This window comes from Larus michahellis, chromosome 15 (assembly GCF_964199755.1).
Source record: "Larus michahellis chromosome 15, bLarMic1.1, whole genome shotgun sequence".
Lineage (NCBI taxonomy): Eukaryota > Metazoa > Chordata > Aves > Charadriiformes > Laridae > Larus > Larus michahellis.
In genome coordinates this window covers 7847118-7866132 of record NC_133910.1, presented here as the reverse complement: position 1 = coordinate 7866132, position 19015 = coordinate 7847118, and the positions used below count along the sequence as shown (strand labels likewise).

The 19015-nt window shown below is 44.8% G+C and overlaps 1 protein-coding gene across 2 annotated transcripts; it reads right to left on the bottom strand.

Annotated features, from left to right (window-relative positions):
* Nucleotides 1-83: 83 nt before the first annotated feature.
* DOLPP1 (dolichyldiphosphatase 1) lies at nucleotides 84-16858 on the bottom strand. 2 transcript variants are annotated; one of them, XM_074608549.1, is made up of 8 exons: nucleotides 16760-16858; nucleotides 8960-9060; nucleotides 7175-7259; nucleotides 6806-6905; nucleotides 5857-5955; nucleotides 4394-4522; nucleotides 3506-3595; nucleotides 84-3031 (listed from the first exon to the last, which is right to left on the bottom strand). In XM_074608549.1, exons 1-8 carry the CDS (start codon nucleotides 16833-16835, stop codon nucleotides 2995-2997), a joined length of 717 nt encoding a protein of 238 aa, XP_074464650.1. In that variant the 5' UTR covers nucleotides 16836-16858; the 3' UTR covers nucleotides 84-2994. The 2 variants fall into 2 exon arrangements, with proteins under 2 accessions (XP_074464650.1, XP_074464651.1); XM_074608550.1 differs by lacking the exon at nucleotides 5857-5955 and having other exon boundaries at nucleotides 16760-16853.
* Nucleotides 16859-19015: the final 2157 nt, after the last annotated feature.

Below are 19015 nucleotides of genomic sequence, written 5' to 3'. Positions count from 1 at the left end.
CCTTAGACACTGCAGAAGTTACAGAACTACGCTTATGGGAGGATGTTTGTGCGGGGACAGCAAGAACAGTGAACCACAGCATTCTGTCACCTTCCTTTTATTGTCTCAGAATCTCCATCCAGCCCCCTCGAGTATAGGGGAGGAATAGAAAGCATCTGCTTGCAAAGCCATGTATTCCAAAGAAAATATTCCATTTCAGAAACTAGTGGCAGGAGATGTCATACAAGTGTAGGATAATAAGGCAGAGCTCAAACTTTTTCCTGCACAGCACCATTTAGTTAAGAAAATCCATGGGATCACTAAGGAATTTCTACTACATCAAGTATTGCAAAGATTTCAGGAAAGGTACAGCAAAAGTAGGTAGAAGATGCAGATTACAAACAACTCACAGAGAACAGAGAAGAGTTTATTACAGTGTCTTAAAAGAGCTCTTCTTTCTTTCCCTTACTCCTAAGAATTACTGTAGGAAGCTTGGGTTTGAAGGCAACGTGAAGTGGAATAGCTTTTTATACTACGCTGCTCTCCACAAGGGGATGAAACCTCTCCCCTATGCTCTCGTTCTCAATAGGTGCTTCCACACATAGTTTTTCCAGCAGTCTGTCGTAACAGCTTAAGAGGGGCTAGGAAAGTGCTAGCCACTCCTGAAACAATCCACTCTTTCAGCTTTGTCCTTGGGGAAGAGAATTGTTCTGGCTTTGTAAGTTAACTTACAAGAGATATAAAAAGGAAAGAAATGGTTTTGCAAGAAATAAGTGATAAAGAAATAAGTGATAAGTACCAGCTTTCAGACTGAAACATATGGTACTACCATATCATGTGGCTCATCTGATGTCCTGTCTCATTTTAGTAGAGCTGGCCTAAGTCAGATCAAATGTCCCTGTGAAACCTGCAAAATGCCTCTTTATTCTGGTGCACCTTCAAAGCAGATCCAGTGCCCAGGTCCTTTGGATGTTAATAGGATTGCTCACGTTATGTAAATACTAAAGAGTTCTTACAAAAAAAAAAATAATGTATTTGCTGTAACAACTGAAAACCATTTACTACCCATAGCTACTTAAACACAGAAATTTAAACAGCCTTCATTCCTGATCTCCTAGATGAGGATCACGGCTTTCTACAATTAACACTCTGGTTGTCCAACGGTTTTTCTACAGCAGCTCCCACTCCATACGAACACACAAACTCCTTTGGCAACAGGCACAGATGAAAACTTAAAAAAATAAAAAAAAGATCAAGATGAACAGAAACACATCTCACTTCAAGCAGCTTTATAATGCAGGAGTCTGATTAAAGTGGAGATTGTAAAACAGGCAGCGAGACCGAGATGTGACAGTCATTTTACCTCTGCTGACATGACTGCATCGAAGGCACACCGATGACCTTTGAGCCAGTTCAGAAGCTGTCCTTTATCTGTGAAAGTTCAAGTCAATTGTGCTTTGAATAAATACTCCCCTGTAGTTACACTTGAACTGCTGCATTATATACTCGAAATACAGAAAGTGTCCATGCACAGCCCTGAAGCACTTTGAGTATAGCCCTTGCCAGGTTAACTCATGGATCACAGAGGTCGTAGGCATCACCAGCACACACAGATGGCAGGCACACTCCCACAGAGACAGAGCATCCAGAGAGCTGACTGGCCAAACGAAGAATCAGAATGGAAGAAGGATGGAAAGCAAAACTTGCTTGCAGGAGTTCAGCATTCAAGGTTACTACTGCAGAACCCTGACCAAGCCGCTGTAACGTAGGAGTCTCTGCTAGGACAAGCTCACTACTTGAGTTCACGGTTGGACTCTAACAGGACTCCTGGAGAAATAATTCAGACAGCAGCTCAGCTAGATATTAGTCATTTGCCTTGTTATTCATTTATGGTTGTCACTTTGATCATTCTTAAAATTCCCTCCCTTAAGCTTTAACAGAAAAAAAAAATAAAAATCCAGTGCTTAAGACAGAGACTAGCAACTGAATTTTGTAAGGCTTTGGGCTGACTCTTACTGGAGCACAGCCCTGCTTATAGCCAACAGGCTTTCTAGTGCCATCGGTAGCACGCTCAATACAACAACAGAAGCTGTACAGATCACAGCAACCCTGAGGTAATAAAAGTATAAAGGAAGAGAGGGAATAGACGAGAGATATGTATGATAATCTTGCCATCTAGAAGAGATTCTGAGAAAGACACTCTTGCTAATTACACAACAGGAGCAGCAGTGGGGAAAAAAAAAAATAGTCAGTATATTTCAGGTTCTCCTTTGTTTTACACACACTCTCCCCTTAATGGTATCCATGCAGGCTTCCCTGCAGAACCGTCACTAGTGTTTAAAATCAGATCTTTAGTCTGTCTTTCCATCTGTACAAAGTGCAGTTGGAATAGATTTCGATCTCCCAAACTGATCACAGAAAGGAAAGGAAGCCTTCCTCTCCCTTTCTGCCTAGGTCACACCATCCTAATTCCCCTCCCTCCTAAGAAGTTTTTAAAAATAAAAAGCCCTAATTAAGCATGATCAACTTGAGATTAGTTTTGTCATCTTCTTCCAAAAAGAAAAACCCAAACGAAAAGCAAAAACAAAACACACAATCAATGCCTCACCCACCCCAAAAACAATAGTTCCATTTAAAAAAATAAATAAATAGTGTGTATATTTCATGCTGAAAAAAAAAAAAAAAGAAAAGTCACAGAAAGGATTCATTTTTGGTTTTCCCTCCCCCGAACATGACACCAGGCATTTTCTCCCCCCTCCCCTGACGTAGACATGGTGGTACGTTCCAACCGGCAATGTGCATCTGTGTTGAAAATGAGTTTCTACTCCTGCACGGTCCCACATGCATCAGGGAGCATCCAGCTAGCTGCTAAAGCAGAGCAAAGGCTTTCAGGTTTTGGGTATGATCCCTGCCTGTTCCTTTGGTCCGTCTGTTAAAAGGCTCCTTGCTGCTCCCAGGTCCCTGCTCTTGTCTGTCTCCATTAAAACGTGCACTCTGGTCCCCACGCTTCCCGAGTCACTGGAGCTTCGTACCCAGCTTGCGCTGTCTGTTTCTGTAACGGCAACACAGAGGGCACAGTGAGAGAGGTGGCACCAAGCCTATCGCAGGGTATTGTGGCAAACCAGGGGGCAAAAGTTCGGAGGATTAAAGTAAGGCTCTGCTTAGCTCCACACAAAAATAAAGCTGCCCCCACCATACCCTACAGGGAGATCAGTCCTTCCTATTATTTACAGTCCTAGAACATCCACGCACAAGCTGTCACGTGGATGCAAGATTATAAACAATTACTTGCAAAGAACATGGGCTAAGGAGCTAAAATACCAACTATTTAAATGAAACATTCTTTAATCACAAACACTCCCTACAGATTCACCTTCCAGACGCAGTAGTTAACCCGCAACTTGGTATTTCTTTAGTCTGCACTATTCTACCCACAGCAGCTATCTACATATTAGAAAATAAATTAATAACTACACCTGACAAGTCAAACCAGCTAGAGCTCCTCCACCCCGCAAAAATCACTTACCTTGCCTCTGCTCTCGTGACTGTGTATTCAAACCACAGGATGTTAGGAATGAGGCTGGTGTCTCGGATTAAAAAGAACTCTGAAATTGGCCTGGAAATGGACAAGGTGATAGAAAGGAGGAAATAATTAGACTTTTTCTCCAACACAATTTTGATCAAAATAGAAAAAAAAAAAAAAGCACAAAAACTGCTCCAGATTTAACATTACTATTCTGTTACCCTTCAGCGTGGGAAAGGAGCTCCTTGTTAAATTTAAGTAAAAAAAAAAACCACCTCTTGGTTTTTTCTTTCCTTATATAAAGTTTTCAGACTATATTACATTTAAATGGCTTTGCAATTTCACTAGGTCATCAGATGTTCATTAAGAAAGGTCTGTTCTGCTCGAAAAGCTTCTCCAGCACCCAGCCACGCCTGACAGTTTTAGTAGGGCTTTCCAAACCTAACAGTGGCTTAAACTTCCTCTCTCCCCCACCCATATCAGGCAAAGGTATATGATTCTTTGTATATGCATACACAAGAAAACACGGAAGGACAAGTAGGCTACACAACAGTCAGCATGAAAAACTGGAACAGAAGCCAGGAATTCTCTAACAACTGTAACTTAGGTGGTTCATAGAAGTTTGAGCAGCCCATTTACAGTCAGGGCTTGCACAGCTACGACTCAAATTTTAGAGACTGAAGTATCTTTATTTTGCTTCAGATGCAAGGTACCATTTTTATTTTTTTTATTTTTTTTTAACACTGATTGATTAGGGAAATTTTCTTTTGCCAGGTAATTCTACTACACCTGTGTTACCAGCTCATTACAATGGACTCATTTAATAAGCAAAATAGCAATCCACAGAATGCAGACTTGCAGGAATAAAACCTCCACAGAACAGAGACTTACCATGCAGCTATCCTTGGGAAGAGAGGAGTTAATATCTCTTGTGTGAAGGCAAACCAGGCTATGGCCATGATGCTTCCTGCCACACCTCCATATAAGACTTGGCTCCAGGTGTGGTAAAGCAAATAAACCCTGCAGTGGAAGAGAAGAGTCACCAGACAGGCTTTAAAACAAGAGGAGGCACGACTCAAGGACCGATACTTCACTGGACCCTCAGATATTCTGTTATCCTCTAGGTGTTAAACATGGATATCTTACTTTTTTTTTCCACTAAAATCTGGCAAAAAAGTGGGGGAAATTCTTGGGAAAACTGTCTTCCCTGCTACAGTAGTTTCAGCTTAGAGCGCTTCTAGTTTGGGCTTAACTCAATAACCCTCCACATTCTTCTTCATGTATCTTTGGATTAGCTGAGGAACTATTACTGTTGGTTCCCACGGCCGACTTTTCCAAGCCAGTAACAGAACAAGTCCCTTCCAAGCCACCAAAGCTGGACCTTAAAAGCTTTTAAGAACACAGCCAGCATTTTTGCTACGATTTTGCTGCTCTAAAATGTGACAGCACGAAGGCTGCACCACCACAGCGTGCTTACTGTGATTGCAGCCATTCACAGAAAGCTGCATTAATGGTCTGTTAAGTTATCCATGCACACAAGCTGCGTGAGTCACGTTCAAAATTCTTTTCACCTATATATCATAAAGCCATTAAGATCATCTTATCTGACCCTCTGCCTAGCAGAGGCCACTGGATTTCCTCAAATTAATTTTTATTTGAATTAGACCATATATCTCTTATGAAATTGTCCTGTCAGAATTTTAAAAATAACCAGTAATAAGGAATCAGTTCTAGTGTACAGTCAACTGTGCCAACAAGTAATTACTTTCCTGTGGAAAACATGGCCTTATTTCTATCCTGAATTTGTCTGCTTTCCAATCACTGGAGCTCATTTAATATGCATGTATTTTTTTAGAACTACTAAAAAGAAAAAAAAAATCATTATCAAAATTTCGTTTTTCTTTATTCATCTTAGTACAACTAAACCTTGCAAGTCAAACAGCTCTAAATGTTTTTATTGACTAATGCTCAAGCAAAACAACTGGACTGATCAACTGTAGCAATCCACATGCTGCAGGTGCTGGTGTGCCAAGGCATGGTGCAATGCTTTCATGATTAGTGCTGGAAAGAGGGCGAGGCAGTGAGGCTACAGCGTGGCAATGGAGCCGATGGGGAACTGGTAGAAGCTCAGCTGATCTTGGCTTTTAGAAATGCTTCTGTGAAGCACCACGCACGTAGCACCTTTGCTTATTTGAAGGGTCTCGTGGCAACACAGCAACTTCCGCAAAGCTCTGACTTGTACAATGCAGTCGTCGAGAATTAGATCGGAAATGCAGGATAAGGAATGACCGGTCTGCTGGCTGTTAAAGGCCACAGGACTGTATGAGAGCATAAGACAAACAACTGCTCCATACCTACTATATGAGACTAGCAAAGCCACTGTGACGAGGCAGATGGACAGCACATGTCGCCATAGTAAATCCAGAAACCTCGCATTGTTTGTTTGGTGCATTCTGAAAGAGATGGAGAGCCATTAGCACAGTGGCAGGGAGCTGAGCAGTCCTTATCTCTGTTCTCACTATCTCTGAAACCCTAGGAAAGCTCTACTCCAGTGGGGTCATGGGCAGCTCGATACCATCCCAGCAGCAATCTGTCCCACTGGCAGCAGTTAAAGAGAAGCCAGAAAGCCACGCTTCTCTCTCTCCAACTGTTAACAGGGATTGCTGTGATGGAAAGCAGAATGCTCACAATTACTGCAACTGATGTGAAAGGCACATGCTGAGCATATGCAACAGGGAGCCAAGACGTCAGAGTCCCTCCATTGTCCACAAAGCCAGGAAGAACTGTGAGTTTTGTCCTCCTCCACACATGGAGCCACAAGACAGAGCCATGCCCCAGCGAGAATTTCAGAAAAGCACAGCACAGCATGTAAAACCAGTACTTGGTAAGGAAGGTGAACTAGAAGGTCATGCAAATAGGCAACAGGTATTACCTAAAAGATTGCAGACGACCCCACTGACAAAACTGAGCAGACACATGAGAAAGCGGCTCTTCTTTCCTCGTCCCTATTCCCCCCCTCTTCCCTCACACTGGTGGATCATCACAGCTTAGGAAAAGCAAATGAGGAGACCTGTACCCAGACAGGTATAGGACGCCCACCCGTACCCTTTGGTTTTCAGCAATGGTAACTACAGTCCTACATTCAGGTCGAGTGACACATGCTTCTTCCACCCTAGCCACAATAAATTGTGCAGTTCCTGAGATTTAATTCCATTATGCCACTGAAGTGGCACACAGCAAGGGAGCCATCTATTTCAGGTGTTTCAACATATTAACAGCCAAAACCTGACATTGAATTTTTACCTTAAATAAAGGAACAGAAAGGAATAGACAGAGAAAAACCACATGAATTGGGAGTGGCTGGACGGCATCCCATATTTTGTGGTCACTGTTGAATGGGCTTCTGGGAAGAGAAGAAGAAAGAGTATGGTCAAGGTCTACTCTGTACATAGCAGCTGGAACGCTCCAGATGTGAAGCCAGACCACTCTGCTGGAGTATGTGCACATGAGTTCACAGGACACGTCTCAGCTCAGATGGCTCTGCCAGACTTCTTACACCCAAACATCCAAAGCCAACATGAGGCAAAGGGGAAAATACCTTCTAACCCCCCCACAGTTAGCATTCCACTCAAAACTCAACCGACACCATGACACCAACGGGCCATACCATACCTTCGCAGGGCCGAGGCTCCCGGATTACATTTTTTATTAACCAGTTCACTCCCTCGTTGAATGCCAGCCCTCCCAAGAAAGAGATCTGTGAAGGCAAGACAACCATGTCATCCTATCTAAAAGATGCATCTACTTACCAGGATCTCTCTGTTGACAAAACCTCAAGCCATATGTTTCTGATTTTCTTTTTTGACTACTAGAGTTAAAAACAATGGCTTCAAAATTCTCTACCTGAGGAAGAAAAGCATTTATTTTTCAGCCCACTTTCTGTATTTGGCAACACATGGTGTATATGCAGCGTTTCACCAGATGATACATGGAAATAGACAAAAACGACACTGTGTAGTGATTCTGTTAGCACACTTCCACAAGCAAGTGCAGAAAGTGACTTTTTTTTTTTTTTTTTTTTTTTTTTTTAACACGGCAGATTTTCAGGGATTGTTTTTCCCCCATGACCAACAGGGGGAGCGCACACACTGTTACTTGGGTAAATAGCTTTAAAAAGGTGATTTTTGTGCTTTCTGGCTTTTCTCTCTATGAATATTTTAATACTAAAGTTGCTGTCTTTGGTTTAAAATGAAGTCACATTCTGAACTGAGCCAGACTGGTAGCCTTTATTTTTACTCTTTAATTCCATCGTCCGTACCCCTGCCCTAAATTAGTCCTGCTGCTGTGATCAAATTCCCAGCTGGTGATGGGAATCTGCCTCCTTAACACTCAGTCCCATTCCGGGTGATGAAGCAATTTTTCACCCTACGTCCTGAGCTATGGGTCAGGCTGCCGCAAGTCAGCCAGCATCTCTCTCCAGCGCAATGGTGACTTCCTGCATAAAGAACTGGGAATCAACCTCAGCACTTGTCTTGTCACCAACACCTAACAAGCCCCTGTATTCAAAAACCTACAAATTTGTGCAATAGTTACTCTTAGCTTATTCTCTCCTTTGGTTTGCCAAAACTTAACAGCTGCCTCTCCCAGCTAGCATCGGCTTAATAACGTAGAAGTCCCATTCACAGGTCCCTTGAGCCACTGGTTCCCATGACACCATGGCCCGTATTAGAAATTTGCTGCCAAAATCCTTTCACTGGCCCCTATTTTATCTGTTTACTGAAGGCAAGTGTTACAAGAGGTTTATACCTCCTGAAAGGAATTTCTCCATGACACTGATTCCCAAGTACCTGTCAGAGCAGACAGAAAGCATTGTGTATTACAAAAAAGTCCCTTGTTGGTTATTCGGACAGAAGTCCGAATAACAGAGAATACAACAGAACAGAAGGATCAAATATGAGGGACAGAAGAGACTTCTGTCCCTGGTATTCGATTCACAGCTGGAAAGTAGCCCTTATAGACAGATCCACTCCCTTGGGAATCTGTCGGTTTTATTTCGTATCCCCTTTTTCTGACTCAGTAGTTCAAAGAAAGCACATCCTACTGAGTTACAGACACCATCTCCTGCATATGCTGCCCATCTTGCAGAAACCCACGGGATCTTGGGAGTGTTCCCACTCTGCAACAGCATTCCTTCGTTCCTCAGGCATCTTCCTCTATGTTTTTGGATAGATAATGCCCAAAACATACCACACAGTAACAGAAAAGCCAGCAAGGGCTAAGCAGTCCTTTAACCAGGTACAGGTGATAAGTGTCTCCTGCTGTTCTTTGACAGGAGGATCACCTTACCTAACCCTGCTCTTTAAAGAGAGAAAATGAAGTGTGAATACAGGAGCACCAGGTGACAAAGGAAATTACTTTTGTCATAAGGAAAAGCTGGGAAGGGAGAGGAGGACTCACCGTGTGAAGCTCTCTCTTGAATATGATGAGTGTTACAAAGCCAACAATAATGAATATTGGACCAAGACTCAAATAAGCTAAAAGCTGACCAGAGAAATCACCTAGGGAAACAAACAAGAGAAAGAAATCAGTTTGAACTTCACAGGTTCTTATCTGCCACCAGAGCATGGGTCAGCTGGTGCCCTGCATCAGAGAGCAGAGGGGCAAACTCAGCACTGCAGCAAGTCTCCATTTTGCAGACTGACTACTGCTGCTCCAGCCCGAGAGGAGCCCAGGCAAGGAAGACAGTGGCGCTTACATGCAGGTTCCAAAGCAGGGGTGACAGGAGCTTGGCATCATTCAGCAGATACTACTGCCAGCCAATTTACAACTAAGACCATGGGTGTGGGCCCGGAGTCACTTTAATCCAACATAAGCACAGGCTGCTGCAAAAGAGGCAGCGTCTTTCCCTCCCCCTCATTCATACTGCCTCCCTGTGCCAGCAATTACCAATAAACGCTCCCCAAACAAATCCTTCCCCACTCCCTTACTAAAATGGGTTAGTTTTCAGCTGGATCAGCTCCTTAATCTGTCTCACCATGTGTCTGCATGAACACTAGCATTAGCAAAATGGGAAGGAAATAAATAGCTAAACATAGCAGGAGATAAAGGGGAAAAAAAAAAGGAGACTCTGCTTTTTAACCAGTAGTCCACTTGTATCACACAGAAGTGACCGTGGGCCACCACCCCAGATAGCTCACAGCCTAGTTATTCCCCAGGGAGAATTGGGGAGCAGCAACGGGACCTGACAAGAGGTCATAAGGTACCTCAAAACCTTTACCTTGAGCTATAACAGACACAGTAGTAAGCAAACAAGAGTAAAAAGCAGCTATGGATTTTGATCTCAGTTTCTCTTGCCTCTGTTCCCTGAAAAAGGACACATGCAAAAGTATTCGGAGAGAGGATGTCAGCATAAATTCTGAGGAAACAAAAAAAATTATCAGAGTAATTTTGCTCTGAGATCAGGAACTCATATCAGGAGAGCAAGAACTATCTACCAGAGAATCTTTAAAGACAGCGATCACTACAAAAAGGTGGTACAAACCCGCTGAGCAACTTCAGAGACAGGGTACTTTCTATATTGGTTCTCAGAGACTAGATCTTCTCCATCCCATCACTGAACACAAAAGGATCAGCCCCCACATAAATTTATCCTTCCTCCCTCCTTTCAAAAGGAAACAGGATGCCTCTGCAAGGCTGAGCATTGGACTCATTCCTAGATCAATTCCACTGCAAGATACTGAGTCTCCCCAGCCCACGCACCCACATTTTAGAACAGCAATTGGCAAAATGGACTTTAACCTCAGACTCTGAATACTGGAACTGATTAAAAAAAAAAAAAAAAAAAAGAAAAGATACTGCACTGCTACAAAGTTCACCCTGCTGATGTTATTGCCACATAGTTGTGGTTACATCAGGTACAGTGCACAGAACCCTCTTGAATTCCAGACTCCAGGTTAGATTTGTGTCCTGGTTTAGGCTTGGCTGGCCACTAAACGAACGACAGACGCTCTCTTTAACAATGCTCTCCAGGACAATTTCTGAACCAGCAACATCATCAGTAAGGATTACTTGCAGGAGTTTTAGTTTGCAACACCAGTGAAATTAGGAAGAGCTGGAGGACAAAACCCCCAAGACTACCTGGTTTTCACTGAAGTGAGGTTCTATTTTGTTTTTTAACCTGAAAAGCATTAGAAGACACAGAATTTTAAATTTTTCTTGCACCACATGGCAGGTTAGCCTTGCATCAGGTGGGTTCCAAATGCTCCTGAAGCAGAACAGCAATGTATCATAGTAATGCAAAACGGATGTAAGCGACAGTATCAGTTACCTGGCAATAGAGAATCAAGCCCCTTATGGTTTTACATAAACCACAAACTCTCAACAAAATGAATCCTGTCCTAAATGATGAGGGAATTCATAAGACAAGCCACCAGACAATCAAAACTACGCTGAAAGCCTTTGGAATACTTTCCAAGAGTCTCAATTCCAGCGTTACCAACTGAAGATAGCTTATCATCAAGGAATCACCATGTTTCAGATCATTCACTCTCTTAATCCATGGTATATAAAGGCTTAGCACTTCAAGACTAAAAGCCATAATTTTGTCAAGTAGAACCCAAACCAGATTATTTATCTTCTCAGGGGGGTTCTATTTCTTGTGCGGATGGTGGATGAGTGCTTCAGGAAGTAGTCTTTTAATTCAAATAGCATCAGCAGTACCAAACTCAAGATCCTCCATTATGTTATACGATAACATACCCAAATAAATCAAACCACCCAGACTTCACCCGCACACAACCCACACTTGAACCCGAGGTGAAGAATCAGAAATCATCGCTCCCAGACGCTGCCTGCAGGCAGAGCACCAAGGCCTTTACTCAGACAATCTTAACACAATAGCTCCCCCAAACATTCCAACTGCCCATTTAACATAGAACAGAGATAGCACTAATAATATTTCATATTATTGTGGCTAACAGAAATCAAACAGAATCAAATTCTGAAGCCACTTTTTCTAGGGGGAAGGCAAATAAATAACTGCGCACTAACTGAAGACAGCGCTTTTGCTGTGCCCTCGGAGCTACACCAGGAACTCACTGATGTCACCATAAATGTACTCGCGGTTCAAGGCAGAGCTGCGCTAACTAAACCAGCTCCGAAATGACTGGAAATCCCCAGCGAAGAAGGCAAACCGAGCTCCGAGAGAAAGGCTAGTGCTGATCACTACGCAGCGCTCCCGCGGCCTCAGAGCATGATTACTTGCGTCTCTCCGATCTACTCTCACGCTCCAGTGCGCTCAGAGACTTATTCCCAGGGAAAGGAGACTTGCAGGAGAGCCGACAGTTTGAAATCCAGTCACATTTAGCAAGCCAGTCCCCCCCCACCTTTTTGTAAAAATTAATTTTTCTTCATTTTACTGAATTTGGGAATTTTAAAGCAATTCCTCCAACTAGTAAGAAAAGAGACAAAACCTCTGGAAAAAATGCAAAAGGAAAATCTATTTAATACATAGCTTGGGCGCTGTTTTGTTTTAAATTCTGCTTTTTTGAAGTCCAGCCTTCCCTGGACATCATTTGGGGCTCAAGTTGCAAAAATAAAGAACGCAACTACCTCATTTTCAGGCACCCCAGAGATAAATAGGTGAAACACTATATATAGCTCAGAAGCACGCTATTTTTTTCAGCCTTCATTCAGCATCTACTTCTGCTCCAATTCAACATTTTACCCAGCGTTCTTTCAGTGGAAATATCCAAGCTTCACAATAGCTTAACCTGTATATAATGCAAAAATGCAAATTAACGGCACTGTAACCACATCCTACCGCAAGATCCAGCTTTACCACCGCCACCACCGCTTCCTATTGAAGCATCTATTTGTGGCACTGCTGCTGGTCGTGTGTTCTTGACCAGATGCATATGTGCAAGTTGCACGGACAAATGCAGTGTGTTTGTGTCACATGCATTTACACCAGTAAATATTCACGATGGATTGTCATTTCCTCTACTTGCGCATATCCTGATATCACAAGCTGTGGGACAGTAAAAATACCTTCAGGAGCCTTTAAATTACGGCATAAGAGGCACACATCAGACATGAAACTTCTGCAGGAAGATTAAACATAAAACGCTGCATTAAAGAAGCCAAACAACTGAGCCGTATCGGCTTGTTTCAACAGATATTACTTAGCTACAAGATGAGCCCTGACTGGCAGGCCACCACCCTAAACAGAAATCACAGCAAGGGTTATCAGAACAAACATTCCTATAGGAGCAGCACATGCTGACGTTGAACAGCAACAAGAACTGCTGAGCCAAAGTACATACACAGCACCAGCACCTTTGCTCCGACACACCTTCTCACCGATAGGTTGATTCTGCATGCTTGCCTCTCCAGCTCTGCCCCACTGCAGTAAACACCCTTCACAACTGAGAAAACAGGAAGATTCTCTGTCATTCTGCAGAAAAAAGCGTTTGGCACGCCAGGTTTCTCTCCTTAAAGAACTTGTCCAATGCAAGGAGAGGAGGTCCAGAAAGTCCCAGAGCTTTAAGAATCCCAGCTGCGCTGAAGAGAGGAAGTTTTTTTTTTTCTTTTCTCCAAATAATAATAAAAAACCCAAACAAACCAGGAACTCAATGTTTCTCCAGTGAAACTCACCCTACAGACAGGAAGTCCCTGAAGATGAGTTTTAAGTCTGCAATGAAGTCACACCATGCAAAGCAATGCATACGGGAAAAAACAACCCTAATTATACACACAACATGACAGGATTTAGTTTAGTTAGCATCAAACAAGAAACCTGCAGCCTTAGCATGAGCCAATACCTTCAGAGTAGTATCCAGTGCTCTGCAGCAGTCAAAAAGGCAAGAACATTTAAGAGCAAAACAAGTTGCTGTTACAGCACTACAAAAATTTACTATGCAATTCTGGTGTGACCATCTAAAAAGGGATAGTAAACACATTAAAGGCAAATAGAAAGGGGACAAAGATAACAAGAATGAAACAGTAGCCACTCAGAAAATATCAAATAACTCAGATTTTCAGCTGAAAAAGGAAAACAGGATACAACAGTTCTACGAAGTCATGGATGATATGGAGAAATGGACACCAAACATTTGTTACCTCTCGCTGCACATGAGATAGACCACCTTTGATGAAATTACTGAGCAGTGGACTTAAAAGCAGAAAAGAAACAACAACCACATTAAGAGCTCTGTGCCAAAGATACTGTGAGATCCAAAGCGGAAATGGGTTTAAAGAGTTATCAGACGTATTCAGAGTATAGCTTTTCTATATCCATCAAAGGACTTAACAATCCTGATGCAATCACCATCTGATTACTGGAAAGACATACAGAAGAAGGATTATTCCTGCCTACCTGCCAGCAACCCAACACTATGCCAGATCATTCCTTGGTCTCACCAAAGTACAGCTGCTGCTATGAAATGCTTCAGGACCCAGCATTTCTGAAAGCAATACCAGGACGGTATTTTTAAAGACTGTCCTCTTCAACAGCATGCTTTAACACACTGCTGAGTAACACTGCCATTGTTGGTTTCTTCTCCCTATGTTTGATCTTGACATTTACTGTAGTAATGTTTTGGTTAGGTCTCCAAGATCCCATTACTCAGACCAGTTTGCAGTTGACTACTACAGCGTTCATCCGCTGTTTCTCATTTGATCTTGCTCCAAGTTGACACTGCAGAAAGCCCTGGAGAACTCAGCAGCACCACAAGCAGTGAGGATGGGTGTTTGGTGTTTTGCACTGTATCGCTATTGATAAGGACGCTAGATAAAGACAGGGAGGACAAGCACCCTTCTGGAGACACCTCTCCCCTTCACAATTGCAAGCAGAAAAACAAATAATGGGCTTCATCTGCCGGACAGAAATCAGCAGTGACTGCTTTTCACCTGGTCACAGCGAGAGGGACCATCACTCTTGGCAGATGAAAGCTGGGATGACAGCAGCTCTGCACTGGAAGTCATTAAAGACGTGAGATTTTAAGAGCCCATTGCCACAGCGGCTCAGCATGCTGCACTCCAGGCCAGCAGTCTCTGGGATCAGCAAAGAGCAAAAGATGTTAGCCACACAACACCGTATGACATGCCAAGACAGCTTAATAATTTACGTTGGTAAAAGCAGGATCTATTTCTCATTCTGACCCCTCTCTATCAGCACAGGGCTACATTAACTCCGTTGTGCTGAGCATACTGCCAACATCACTATTTTATAAATATACATTATCTAGCAGCTTTATGGACTCGAACTTATGCTGTACAGAGACAGAACATAAACAGCCTTCTGAAAGTTAGAGCACTTTCCCCAAACCCAGGTAGAAGTATGAGACCTACCATCTTACCGCAACTCATTTTTCTAGACCAAAATAAATTAAGAAACTTTTGTACCTCCAGCTGTTTTAATGTTTCAGTCCTTTGTCTCTACTTTACAGGCTTCCATAATTACACATTTTATCGACGACAAACACGCTGTTCATCCTCTCAATACATAACCCTAATCTTGGTGGTGATTTACCCCCTCCACACAATCATCTTCTCCGTTTGCCTGTATAAAAGCACCCAACACAGAGAGAAAATAATCACATTATGTCACATTTTTTAAGATCCGACAGATAACCCTTATGTGGCAATTTCAACCACCTCCATTTCCCAAACCAATCCAACACAGGGTGCACAGGATGCTCTGTGCATGCTGACAGGTTCAGATAAGGAGATAAGATACAAAGATGAATATATCAGTACTACTGTAAAGATTATTCCCCCATCTCTCCCAAACTGTGACATAAATGTATTTGAGAAGGGGGATGGCAGAAGCACAGGGTGAAGGAAAACACAAGACAGAAAAGGAAACGCCAGTCTTTCGTGTAAAGTATCACAGAAAACCACAAAACAGACATACTGGGGGGGTGCAAGAAATAACGTATTTCCAGCACCAGATCTTTTCAGTGTTGTCACATTTCAAGTCTCCTGGCTAAAAGGGTACTTTCAACCCAGAAGATCCCTAAGCACTTTAGAAGCTTTAGGTATTGCACTACCGAGAGGAGCTTTTATCAGGAACGAAAAATCCCGTTGAAGCAGGACATACAGCAGCACTTTATGGCAAGTTAAGGACTTGCTAAGAGAACTAGCAATATTGAGGACAGTGTTAACATCAAATCTGGGTTTTGACCAGACTGTCAATACTAACACTCTGACACTTCACGCCTTGCTTTTCTATTAAGTACAACAGGCAGCTTTTTTCTATCATCTCACCCATAAAGCACCTGAAGAGGAGCTCCTAAAGACCACAGTTACTAATCAGACGTTGCTCAGACAGCCGCCACCTGAATACAGACCTATTTGCTCTTGCACACTGGTGGATCAGGGATGCATCCTACCACAGTGTGCCACAGGGACACGACACAGGACTTTCGTGGATCATGCCACTGCCCTGCTGGAACAGCCCATCCTGCACACAGGCACCCATCACTTCTCGCCACCGAGCGTACCCAAACTCACCTTGCCAAGAGCTGACCTGCAGGAAGCCTGTCGTCCTCCGGGCATTTCCCACAGCGCCGCCCGTTCGAAGCCCAACCCCAGGGCCCGCTCCCAGCACCGCCACAGAAGCTGCCTGGCAGCCAAGCCCACCTCAGGGACAGGGCCACCCTGCCACAGCACGGCTCTGCGGGACACCACGAGGGCACACCAGGGCCAGCCAGCCCACTGAGACACCACACCAGACCTCCAGCATCCCTCAGACACCCACCAGCAGGGCAGGGAGGGGACACCCGGCCCCGCCATGGCGCTGTGGGGTGACACTGGGGCTGGGCACGCCCTGGGCGGGGCCCGCACCTCGAGGCCCAGGGACACATGGCCAGGGACGCCTCGGGGCTGCGGGGAGTGGCGAGGGGAGGGTGACAAGGGAGTGCCCCAGGACGGCGGGACAGGGCCGCGCCCCGGCCCCCCCTCCCGGCCCCTTCCCCGCCCGGGGCTGGGCAGCCCCTGGAGCCGGGCGCCTGGCCAGGGCGCATGCGCAGCGCCCCGTTCCCCCCCCCTCCCCGCGGCTCACGATCCGGCAGCGGGTCCCACCGCCCCCAGCGCGCACGCGCGCCCGGCCGCCTCAGGGCGGCCGCTCAATGGCTCACTATTTCGCAGCTGCCAGCCCGGCCCTCAGGGGTGCGGTGGGGCGGCGGGAGGGGCCCGCCGCGGAGAGCGGCGCGGCGGCCGGCGGGGAGGCCGGGCGGGGGCGAAGCGGAGCTTTACCTGCGGGATACTCGACGTGAGTGAGGGAGACCGGCCGCCACGGAGCGGGGAGCGAGCACTCTCCGACTGCGGCCATCTTACCCGGATACCGGGCCGGGCCACCACGGCCAATGGGAGCGCGCTTAAGGGGCGGTGCGACCAATGGGCGGGGGCGCGGAGAGCGGCGGCCCAATGACGCTGCGCGGCAGGTGAGGCGCCGGCCAACCCACAGCCACCCAATTAAAAATCCAACCCGGGGAGCGGCAGAGCCAATAGCCTACTCGTACCGGTGTCCAATAGGAGGTGGACGCAGGTAGCGGGAAAGCCAATCGAAAGAAAGGCGGGCGTCGTTGCCCTTCCTCATTGGCGAAGGTAGCGATGCAGATTAGCCAATCAGCAGCTCCCGTTGCCGCCACTTCTTAGCCAATCAGGTGCGGCGCTGTGGTGGCCGGCACAGGGGGCTGAGGAAGGGGTTTGGCGGCGACCGGAGGGTTAAAATGGCCCCTGCCGCCCGCCGCCGCTGGGGCTGTTCGCTACAGCCCTCTAGTGCCCCGCTTTGGGGACGAGCCGGGCCGGGAGGGCCCCTCTCACAACCTCCCTGCCACCGCCCCATCGCCTCACGGAGCTTCTGTCCCCTACCGCCGTGGGAGGGGGCCCGGAGAGGGACAGGGTGGGGCCGGCAGGACGAGGAGCTGCCTTCTCCTCCGGCCCCGCTGTCAGCGAAGGAAAACCAACCCGTCCTTCCGTCACGTCACCGTTTTCAAGGGTGAAAAGATGTGGTTTTGAAAGGCAAGCTTTCATTTTGTAGATGGCATTACTACTTATAAGGATTATTTCACTAGCCAAACAACATTTCTTGCCCCTGCACAGGAGTGATTGACTGACAAGGTCTAAGCTCTGCTGAAAATTGTCATTTTTTTAATATTTTTTTTTAAAATAACACGAGGAAGAAGGTGGATTTTTACAGCCACATCTCCTTTATAGCTCTGTAAAGGAGCAGCAGCTCCCGTGTGAACACGCACATGTGAAAATAAAGCCCTTGCCCAATCTCAAGAGAAATCAGGATGCTGATACCCTGCACATCCTTTAAAAGGTACCACAAAGGTCAGGGAACACCCCGTCCACGTAATACTTTTTTTTCCTCCTCAAGTACCTTTGACTACTAAAATCACCCACTTTGAAGGCCGAACTGAAGTGAACGGTCCCATACGCGACCCCAGAGAATAATACTTACCTGGGGAGCCTGAGGAAAACGCAGAACACAAACAGCGCAGCACGTCAGAAGTGAGCCGCACGAGCAGCATTGCATGTGGAAGGCAAACACACCTTCAGACCAAACCACCTAAGTGAATTCAGTTTTAAAAAAATAAAACTTACAGAAAAATAAATATGCAAGAGCAACGCAAGAAGTGATAAACATAGGCAAGGGGTTGCCTTTAATTTTTATATGTCAGAAAAACACACGGACTAGGATTTCTATCCCTTAGCACGTTCACCTTAAAGCAAGATTTCAGAACAGGGAGAAAACTCCTTCTCCTGCAGTCATAATATACCTGTTTTCAGATAGCAATTATGATTATGTACCATTAATTTCAACGGGCTCTTCAAAGCTGACACTCTTCCTGGCATTGCAAGAAAAAAAAAAAAAATCAGCATTTAAGTCTCATTATTTGGAAAGAAAGGGCAAATATTTACTGCAGAAGTTCAATTCATTGCAGAAGACTGCTATACAAGGTAGCGTGAGTGATTTACTGCTTTCATTATTCAAGTTAAATAAATCTCCTCCTTTCCAAGCTATTGAATATAGAGTTATGCTGGCAGAGTGGATTACATTTGATCTATGTACCATGACAAGTACTGAAAATTGTGGGCTTCATTGCTATATTCACCCACTCCTTCCTGAACATAAGAAGAAGGTGTCAATACACGGAGCAGCCTTTGCTCTGTTCCTTCAGCATAAGAAAGCACAAAGCTGCTCTGGAGATGTAATGAGTATACAGTCTGACACCATGGAAACTAAGATAAACTCCTTTTAACTCTTTCAACTAGCCTTCAGGGTGTGGCACGAGACAAAAATTTTCCTATTCATGAACATTTTATTTGCATACATCACAGTTCGCGACAGGCTTGCATTAATGCTAACCGAGGCTTATTTTTTTTTTTTATTCTTAAGCATATGGATGAAATCTTAATCACTGTGGAAGCAAACAGCCTATCTGATTCAATCTGGTTTCTGTATCATTTGAAAATGAAAGTATTTAAACATACTGTAATTGC